The sequence below is a fragment of the Gossypium arboreum genome, chromosome 12 (genome assembly GCF_025698485.1).
Source record: "Gossypium arboreum isolate Shixiya-1 chromosome 12, ASM2569848v2, whole genome shotgun sequence".
Classification (NCBI taxonomy): domain Eukaryota; kingdom Viridiplantae; phylum Streptophyta; class Magnoliopsida; order Malvales; family Malvaceae; genus Gossypium; species Gossypium arboreum.
The window spans coordinates 7,689,102-7,699,937 of NC_069081.1; the positions used below are offsets into that span (position 1 = coordinate 7,689,102).

Genomic DNA, 10,836 nt, shown 5'->3' on the forward strand with positions numbered 1-10,836 from the left:
TGGGACATATAATTATTTGGAGCATTTTAAATGGTATATGTATAAGCTAGTATATACAATCTCTAAATGTCATCACTAAACATGTGTGGCAAATAATTTTATCTTTCAAACTTTGTACACATAATACCAGTGATGAAAACAAAAAAAAAATGATGACATAATTATTTAACCAACTTGTCTCCCCTTAATATGGAGAAAAATTGCAACATGACAATACTTATTCAAAATTATAAATATATCACCCTTCAACTTTTTCACATATAATGAAAATTCTAAATTTGCTCAACTTTATACTTGATGAACCATCTTAGTGTGTTATAGTGGAACATAAAATAGATATTGTGCATCCAAATATTCTTAGATGAAATCTATTGGCTTATAAATGAAAGCCAATTCTTACGAGACAAATATTTCTTATATGTTAGCTTGATACAAATAAAATTACATGCGTACTATAAAGCTATTATTATATTAATTTTTAAACAATTAAATGGAGGCATAGTTTTGCTAACCATTAAGTGTAACATATATAATCATAGACAACTTAATATTATCCCAACTAAAATTACGAAAATAAAGCTTGAGATATATTGCAACAATGTTGTTAGCACAAATTGCATACTATAAAGATAGTGCACAATCAAATTATTTTAAGAAATAACATTGTAAATTTTGGGTTGCACACATGTGATACATGAGCTCATATTTTATTTGGTTATTATCTAAAAATGCAATCGACCTCTAACTCTAGCTGGTGTTAGTTCAATATTTTCTCCAAAGAACTAGTATTGATGACAATTATTAAAATATAACTTCTAATTCTTCAATAAAATCTTATAAATTTTCATCAAATTATTTTGCATCATTTTTTACTCGAGATGGTTTAACCGGTCATACCAACACTATGAACTTTTTTCCACTATCTCATATGCCAATCATAAAAGTGTAATATATTCCTTCGGGGAATATACATAATACAAATACATGAGTATCTCATATTATTTCTATCTATGGTTTTAATGTATAACACATAAAGGTTTCCTTCAATATATATCTTCTTGATCTGAAAAATAATATTATGTTTTACAAAATTTTTGCATCACAAGGAGGTAAAATATTAGCTCTTAAAGAGCTTTTTGCAATTTGATGCAATATTAGCTCTTTAGGAGTATGCAATCATTTTATTATATAACCTTAATGAATGCTTAATTTATTTTAAATAATATACACTTTTACACTTATTTCTACATGAATGATAAAAAATTTTATCTTCAAAAACTTTATTATTCATATAAAAGTAAAATGAATAGGTATAAACAAAAATATATATATATAACAAATAATAAATTCACATTACTAATATATCACTATGGTTAGATAATTTTTTATATATATACCTTAACCCAAAAAATACAAAATATTATAATGTCAAGAACTTTACAACTATAAATGTTTATATTAACGTTCACCTCAATCATAAAATTATCCAAACTGGGTGATATCCCAAAGTTCATAACAAGTAAGTACTTTTACTCCTATTCTGCAATAATCATATATCTTAATCAAAATTAAAATTAAACTAATCAATTCTATTAAAATGAACCAATAAAAATAAAAACATTTATCTCCACATAAAATCTCATTAACTAAATGCGTGAAGAGTTTTAAAATTCATAGAGTTACAAATAGAGAATTATATGAATTAAACTTCTTTTTAGAAATCAAATCAAATTTCAAAAGAAGTTGATTAAACTAACTTAGGTTATCATGGATGATAAGCAGTGACTATAAACATATTTTGTAATGACGAGTAGTCATTGATTCTAATGATTCTTAAACCAAACAATTTAATTTTAATGCTTGGATCCCAATGAAATTTTGACACAAACTAAGAACATATTAATTATCCTTGTATGCATGGTCAACTTTAGCATCATAGTAAAAAATTTCATCTTTTGCCGAATAATTATCCTCCATTTCATCATTTTGGGATAACGAAATTTATCTCAATATTATTTCCCCTTTTTTTAATGGATGCTTTGATAAAGTTTTACTAAATGCTTAAACATACGATAGGTACATGACCAATGCATTTTCATACCATATTGGTAGCATAAATTTTCAATAACCTTCGAATATTTTAACCACAATTTTCTTGTTTTTCCTTATTATTCTTTTTCTAGTGGTTAGAAGTATCACTATTATGATGTGAGCTCGCAATCAGTTTAGAATTACAAGTCACTCGAATGCCCGATCATTTCTAAACAGGTACTTGTTACGAAAGAAATAAAATAGAAATCTTGAAAACAAAGATTTATATGAGAAAAGAGCCTACGTTAAAGAACGTGACTCGTTTTCTAAACGACAATCAATTGGAAACAAGAATTAGAATCAAACAGACCTCGACCCGTTGTTTATAAAAGAAACAAGAACCGAAGGTATAGGAAATGAAGAAGAACGCCACAAAGCAAAAAGCTTTGACAAGTTTAGTTTGTGTGTTCTAAAGAACTCAAGAGAGAAATCTCACAATATGCAAATTCATTCATCAATCCCCAAAGTACAAATTGAGTAATTATTTATAGTCTATTCTTAGGCATAGAACAGCCAAACCAGCAATGAAGTTAAATTCCTTAATTATGCATGAATGCATGAAGCACACAAATAGTCACAAAACTCCCATATTGAATGTTGGCAATTAAATGGACTCTGGCTTGCCGAATGGTCACTTAAAATGAATGTGAACCCTTTGATATTTCGTCCCTTAAATCTGACGAATAAATATGTGAATCCTTAGGTCTTCCTTCTACTAAATTTAGACAATGAATGCTTGTGTCTTTAAATTTCCTCTCTATTGAATGTGTATATTCAAGACTGGAATTTTAAAAGCCACGTGGTTGCTAAAAAGTCACTTGTTTTTCCAAAGGTCATGTTTAGTTTCCATCTTGAATGCTTTATTAAATTCGTCCATTGAATCTCCATTGAATGATGAATTCTTTAATCTTCCCTCCATTGAATTCTGGTTTGGAGATGAAAGGTATTCAACAAAAGTAACCTGCAAAACATTATAAATAAAGCTTCAATTCATAATTTAAACAAACAAATGCATAACCGAAAAAAATGAATGCAACAAAAACAAACAATGAAACATAATTAAAAACACCACTATATTTATAAATGCAACAAAACAATCAATGAAAGCATAAATAAAATAACTTTATTTATGAATGTAACAAAACAATCAATGAAGCATAAGTAAAGAAAACACAACTTTATTTATGAATGCAACAAAACATTCAATGAAACATAAATAAATAAATAAAAACAACTTTATTTATGAATGCAAATTTGATTAAAAGGTAAATAGACTTAAAATGCTTATTGAGCAATAGATAAAACATTGCAAAGTTGATGCTTCTTGTTTAATTCAGATTGAAATATAGATTGTTCCAATTTGGCACAAATGGCTTGTAAGAAAACATTGAGCGCCTCTTTAAGCTTTCTAGCCCTTGCCTTCGTAATTGGTCCCATAGGTACGTACAAAGCATCTCCAAGTATTGGAACCTTCACGTTTGGAACTAAGGTCGTTCCCATGCTCACATCATATTATAACCACCATGATAACAATTATTAGTACGTCTCCAACCACATCCTCAATTACTACGACAATCACAATCTCTATATTTTGATTTTTCATAATTGTTATGTATTGTTACATTCACTTCAAGGAATAAAGACTTTTTCACTAGAAAGCATGAGATCATTTTAAAATACTTTTTAAAGTCTTTTTCACAATATTGCTACTGCAGGAGCATATAAGATATTTCAATCATAACACGCTTTAGAGAGTATTATTGTTTTCTAATTGTCAAATCATTCTTTCAAATTATTATGCAATTCAAGAGTCAAGAAGATTTTTCACAATTAGATATTTCACTTTTAATCCTTCATGTAGATGATGTTGGACAAAAACAATGATTTTTGCTTTGTCTATGTAAAAAGTCAAATTCGTTTATACTCACAAATCATGTGTGGCTCTATTAGAAATAATCTAATAGCCAACGTAGTTCATTTGGTAAATGTTACCAAATAAAATAAAAATTTTAAAATGGCTACTATTTTTAATCATATCAATAACATATGCTATGAAATATATACATATTTAAGCAAAAATATTCAATTTGTTGATACTTTAATCTTATTCAAAATCTTAGATCATAAACAAGCATACCATGAAATATATAAAACATAAATTCATACTTAAATACGAAAAAAATTAGCATCATTTTTAAAAAAATTTCATTAAGAATATTGAAATCTCAAAATCTTTCAAGCACGTATAAAAATCACCTACCTTAGGAGCCTTGCTTCAACAAGGATGTTATATGTCTAAATTACTTGTTCTCTAATGAAATAGTGAATACTATCGAGCAAGCTCATGCTAATAACATATTATGAAATAATAATAATACAAAGAACTCAAGAATAATAGATGGGAATAAGGGGAATTTCTATTACATTCCTCTTCTTTTTCATCATAATTTCAAGTAGTATACTCCTATACATATATATAGGGAGATTAGACTCCTCATTTTTCTAGTACATGAATAAGAAATGAGCTACAATGAGATGAAATGTGAAGAGTTAAGGAATATGAAAGGTGAAAGATTGATTATAATGAACATCCACTTAATAGCATTCATAACATGTAGACCTGTCCATGGGTCGGGCCACCTGGCTCGGCTCGAAGGCCCGTTCAAAAAGTAGGAGGGTTTGGGTAAAAATATAGGCCCAAAAATGAGCTTGAGCAAAAAAAAAAGGCTTGTATAGAAAACGAATCGGGCCTTGGGTAAGGCTTTTTTGGCTTGGGCTCGGCTCGGCCCAAAAATGCAAAAAAAAATATTATTTTTTTACTGCTTTCTTGTTGTTTCTTTTATCGTTTTGTTGTTATTTTCTTGTTGTTTTTTTTTTTCACTATTTTGCTACAATTTCACTATTATGTTGCTATTATTTTGTTGTTATTGTTTGGATATTATATAGCTCTTATTTTATTGTTAATTTTGTTATTATTTTAGAGTCATTTGCTTGTTAAGTTGCACCTATCTTAGTGTTATTTAAATATACATATTATTTTTAATTTATTTTTAATTGGTTGGAAAACATTTATTTTAATGTTTTTAGTATTTTGATGTATTATATTTTTAAAAATATTATAAAAATTAATCTTGGTAGACAGCCCAGGCCCGGGTTTTAGTATTTTTATCTAGGCCGAACTTGGACAAAGTTTTAGGTCCATTTTTTTGACCGAGCCCGGGCCTACCAAATGGGTTTAAAATTTTGATTGGACACGTCTAATAACAGGGTTAATTTTCTATTTTGGCTTATACATAAAATGTCAAATTAATAATTTAATGTCACAATTGGTAAAAAAACTTGCACTAGTTCTTCTCAAATTTGAAATTAAGCAAATTGACTCCTTTAAAAAAATCAAAGAAATTTAATACTGTCAATTTTGAAGTAAGCAGTTAAGGATAATTAATCAAGATATTAATATTTCCCATCAATTGTACAGGATTTTATTGGTATAATAAAAAAATTAGCCCTCAAAGTTTACACATTTTGTTAATTTGATTTTAATTTAAGAAATTTATCTTGCAATATTTGTGTAAATGTGTAAATGTTGAAGCTAAATTTGTTGAGTTTTTTTAGAATTAAGGTCAAAATGACAAAATATATAACCACCGAAGGCTAAATTTGTTACTATATCAATCAATATTCTGTACAATTGACGAAAAACATTTATATTGTGCTTAATTATACTTAGTTGCTCACTTTCGAAATTGATATAGATTAAATTGCTCCAAATTTTTTGAAAGGGAGCAATTTGCTCAGTTTTGAAATTGAGAAGGACTGGAGAGGCGTTTTTACTATCCCAATTTTAATGGATGGACTATTTTGCTCATCGATCGAATGTACAAGGACTAGTTTAATCATTTTTGAAGTAACAGGTTCAAAATGAAATCCAGAGTATAATACAAGGATTATTATGGTAGTTTTACCTAATAGAGAATATAAACTTATGTAAATCAAAGGCTATGAGATTTTAGTCTTAGGATATAAATAAAGAGGCGAAGAAGAAAATATTGGATGATAATTGATAGTATCATCATAATCTACAAAAATTTCTGGTACGAACTTTTTTACTCCTTTAATTTGACTAATTAATTAATGGAATTAAATTGTTAATCAAAAAATTCGCTCGCTATTTTTGACTTTAAGTTCACAATATTTGTCTAATTTCTCCAATTTAGGGTTTGAGTTTCATTCCGATTTGCTCTTTGCTTTTGGGGTTTGTTCTATCCAGTTTCATGCGAAGCTTGGCTTTTTGAGATCGTTGATATTCATTCGCAGGTAAGGTACGCCTGCGCTAGGGCTGCTTCTAATGAATTAAGTTTACTGCTTTTTGGTTTCTTTTATTTGTTTAACGGGGACAAATGATAGCAGGAAAGGGATCTTGACAAACAAATATTCATCTGCTAAGCTGATAACAAGATCTAGTAAGATGATTTTTTGATTTTTCAGCTCAGCAATATTGAATTTTCAGGTCAATATGATTTAGGATTAATACAGTTGTACTCTTTTTTCTTAAGAAAAATCCTTTAAATGGTTTACTGTATTGACTTAGCAAGTCAATTTTTAATTTAAATTTTTATATTTTGCAGGAGAAGCATTTGCTATAATCTGTGTGATTTGCACCACATATATAACATTTTTTGTGGTAATTTACTGATCGGAGATGCCTAGAGACTTGTCAAGATCACGATCTCGTTCACCCTCTTATCGACGTAGACATTCGCCCTCTCCCGCAGGGCATAGGTATGGGAGGAGGAGCAGAAGGGACAGAAGCCGATCGCCATATTCATCTTATTCTTATAGCAGGTGATCCCGTTTATATTAATACTATTTATGTTAATTTTGTTAACATAAAAGAAACTGTAAGGATTATTGTAAGAAAGATTGGGACTCTGAAAGTTGTCATGCGGATTGGAAATACAAATACTTCAAGTTTATCTGTACACAACCCATACTTGTTTGCATATATTTTGGTGTTCCCTCAACTTTACTGGAAAGAATGTCTAGTTTGCTTGTTGTTTACAATTATATTCTGTTTTGGAATCGCATCCTAGCCAAGAATCCAGTAAGGAGTGCAATTAAGTTAGTTGAATGTGCCAAATTGAAGTTGCTGCTGCAGTTGAGGATTGTGTTGGCAATTTGTACACCAGGTGCTTTTGGCTTCACTTTTACCATGCAGTTGAACCTTTTGGTTGTCTACATTTTGGCATGCGTGTGATATTTTATGTTCAGATGGCATCACGGCTTGACATCCTTGAGGACCTTCAGGATTATAGATTTATGTTTAATGACCACCATTCTTATTGTGAAGTGTTGCTGAATATTGAAAGTTGATGGTGTATTGCTCAACGTCTTCTATGAAATTATCAACATCTCAGTGGGCACCTGACATGTGAGGAACTGTTCTTTTACTTGTTAAAATGGAAATATGCTAACTACAAGTACATTTGGAGCAAAACATAGAGTTCTATGAGAGTTATAGGAAGCATGCCCTTCTTTAGGAAAAAAGACAGTTTCTTCCCATTACTTGAGATGGGAAATGAGCAGGTGATGGGTGTCGATGGGTTCCTTTCGTTGCTTGATTCTGACATTATCTACTTCCTGTCATAAAAGATGGAGCTCAATGCTTATCTTAACAATGTATGAGGTAACTGTATATGCTTTTGTATTTATTCTGCAAGGTGGTGAGCTGTCCGTGTTCTTAGTTAATGTAGCTAGTGATGCCCAAAGTCTATTGCTGTGGCTCAATAAGTTGTGTTGTTGTACAGACGGAAGAGTTGTTCTATTAGTCCACGCCGCCGCAAAAGTCGTTCTCCAATTACAAGGCGTCATAAAAGCCGTTCTCCTACTCCAAAGCGTTATAAGAGGCAAAGAAGTAGGAGTTCTTCATTGTCTCCTGTTCATAAATCATCTAGCCCAAGTCTCGGGTCAATAGAGCGCAAAAATGCTAGTGAGAAATTGAAAAAAGAAGAGGAAGAGAGGAAAAGGTATATAAAATATTATCTTCTTTATGCAGACTATTTTTGTTTTTCTTTTCATGGTTCTTTTAGATATCTTGATTTCTATCAAGTCTACTTGATTTTTGCAACATTTTCTAAATATATTGACTTTACTATCTTTGGGCCACAATCACATTGAGGTTTAGATTCTCTACAGTTCTGATTTATCGGAGGCTTCTATATTATTGGATAGTTTTTGTCATTGCCCTATGATAATTCCTCTGCTGAGGTGATATAGGAAGCCATGAAAGTCGGATCCTTTTTGGGTTGTCAGGTCTTGTCACTTGTGGAAATCAAAACTTATTTTTTGGCTTTTATTTTGGTCCTGTTGGGAAAAGAGTATTCAGTTGCATGTGCACAAACCCCTTTTCCTTCCCTCTTATACTGCATGTTACCTGTTGATGGACTATTTTGTACAGCAGAGGAAAATAAAAAGAAATACCAGAGAGAGAGACAGAGAGAGAGAGAGAGAGAGAGAGTTTATATGCTTACCATTGTAGAACATGCAAAAAGAAATTTCTGCCCTGTCTGAGTGTTTTAACTTTGTTGGTTTGGACATTTACGTGGATAGCCATTCTGACTAAATGTTTTTGACTTGAACCATTTTTATTCACCATCCATTAAAATGTGAGGATATCTATGAAAAGATGTAGTCTTGTAAAAAATGTATTTTGGTGCAAGGTTTGAAGTACTACGGTGATTAGTTATAAAATTGCAGTAAGTTACTTGGCATTCTTCTCCACAGGATTTTCTGAAGGAAGATACTGCTATAAGTCAACTTGTTATATTTGATGATCTGATTGGATGCATCTAATGTTCACCAGTTTTGAAACTCTTTTGTTTGGATCAGGTTCGATTAGAGGTATGCCTTAAAAGCATAGCATATTTTAGTGCTTTTGTCGTCATGAAGGTTAGTTTGCCCGTTTATCATAGTTCATGGTGAATCAGGAAAGTAAGTTAGTGAGAGAGAAAAAAAAATCAAAATGACTTTGTAAGCAGTTTTTATGTAGTGTTTGTCTGGTTTGGAAAGACGTTTGTAATGGATAGTTGCGGAATGCATGTGTCAATTTCTTGCTTGACATTATATTTTATTTTCCCAGGCGTCAACAGGAAGCAGAATTGAAACTGATAGAAGAAGAGACTGCTAAGAGGGTGGAAGAAGCAATTCAGAAGAAGGTTGAAGAGAGATTGAACTCAGAAGAAATCAAGCAGGAAATTCAGAAGCGACTAGAGGAAGGACGGAGAAGACTTAATGATGAAGTTGCTGCACAACTTGAGAAAGAAAAGGAAGCTGCTATTCTTGAAGCCAGGCAAAAAGAGGTAAAACTAAATATCAAAGAAAAAAAAGTCATGTGAATGCTGGTCTGTCGTTTGTTTTGTTATTCTTTTTTATGCAATGGATAGAGCAGGGTGAAGCTCTAGTCTAAAAAGAAACAACATGGTTTTAATTTTGAGTGAAGGAAAGACTGTTCTGGTTGTGGGACATGTTTGGTGTCATTTTGTAATGAACCTTGTTTGATAATTTGATACAGGAGGTAGCAAAAAAAGAGAACGAAGAGTTGGAGAAGATGCTGGAAGAGAACAGAAAGAGGGTAGAAGAAACTCAGAGAAGAGAAGCAATGGAGCAGCAGCGGAGAGAAGAGGAACGATATTGGGAACTAGAAGAGCTGCAAAGACAAAAGGAAGAGGCAATGAAGAGGAAGAAACAACAGGAAGAGGAAGAACGATTAAATCAAATGAAATTGTTGGGAAAGAACAAATTACGGCCAAAGTTGTCATTTGCGCTTGGCTCCAAATGATTGGTTTGGAGAAGGTGGTGTTAGTTGTTGTAATATGTTTTTTTGTTTCTTTTGAACTTTGCTTTTTTGCATTGTAATTTGAAGAAGATACTAATATTTTTTAGTGAAGTAGTTTTTGGAAGTATGAGAAATCTTTGCCACCTCCATAAGAAGAGTAATAGAAAGATGAGAAAAGAGAGAAGAATATAAAAATCAAAGATTGGTCCAACGAGGAAGCAAGGCTTCAACCAGTGGGTTCCTGTAATTACATTCCCTCGGCCTCTTTTCAAGTGTTCATATATACCAAGGTAATTGAACTTGATAATTTCTTGATAATTTGGTACTTAAATATTTTGGATTTAATTGGTCCTTAATTTTGGAAATCATAAGTCAATTTGGTGAACTTTTTAAGTACCTAATTAACACCATTAAAATATGTGGTATTGATTATCAGTAACATGGTGACATGCTATGGTTTTATATTTTGACACGTAGAAGAAAATAAAAATAAAAAGGTTAATATTTATTAAAGAAATTTTGTCACGTGTCAAAGTGTGAGGCCGCTACATGCTACCATGCTATTTTGTTTATTAGTTATTAGTGTCACGCCAGTTTTTTAATGGTAGTAATCAGGTACTTAAAAAAAGAGTAACCGATTTCTAAGTTTAGGTACCAATTAAGTTAAAAAAAATTCATGTATCTTCGAATATATTAATCTTGAGTAAAATTGAAGTATATGCAATTTTTGAAAAAAAAATTACGATTTTTGGGTTGATTTTTATTTATTTATTTAAGAAAATAGACTGATTTTGGAGAGAGAAACAAAAAATGTGTGTTGGACGCATTTTCAGCCAACGGTAACTTCTCCTAATGATAAAAAAGTCCAATGATAAATTTTTTTTTCCAATGGCTAGAACGGAGAGTTTAAT

General features: G+C 30.9%; 1 protein-coding gene across 9 annotated transcripts; it reads left to right on the forward strand.

Annotated features, from left to right (window-relative positions):
- Positions 1–6,058: 6,058 nt before the first annotated feature.
- LOC108479725 (uncharacterized protein At1g10890-like) lies at positions 6,059–10,059 on the forward strand. Of its 9 annotated transcripts, none has more exons than XM_017782473.2 (7): positions 6,059–6,185; positions 6,309–6,408; positions 6,502–6,601; positions 6,720–6,936; positions 7,899–8,117; positions 9,230–9,449; positions 9,662–10,059. In XM_017782473.2, the coding sequence occupies exons 4-7, from the start codon at positions 6,794–6,796 to the stop codon at positions 9,926–9,928; spliced, it is 849 nt and encodes a 282-aa protein (XP_017637962.1). In that variant the 5' UTR covers positions 6,059–6,185; positions 6,309–6,408; positions 6,502–6,601; positions 6,720–6,793; the 3' UTR covers positions 9,929–10,059. The 9 variants fall into 9 exon arrangements, with proteins under 9 accessions (XP_017637962.1, XP_052878971.1, XP_052878973.1 ...); XM_053023011.1 differs by having other exon boundaries at positions 6,096–6,185; positions 6,362–6,408; XM_053023013.1 differs by having other exon boundaries at positions 6,096–6,185; positions 6,362–6,408; positions 6,502–6,554.
- The last annotated feature ends 777 nt before the right edge of the window (positions 10,060–10,836 follow it).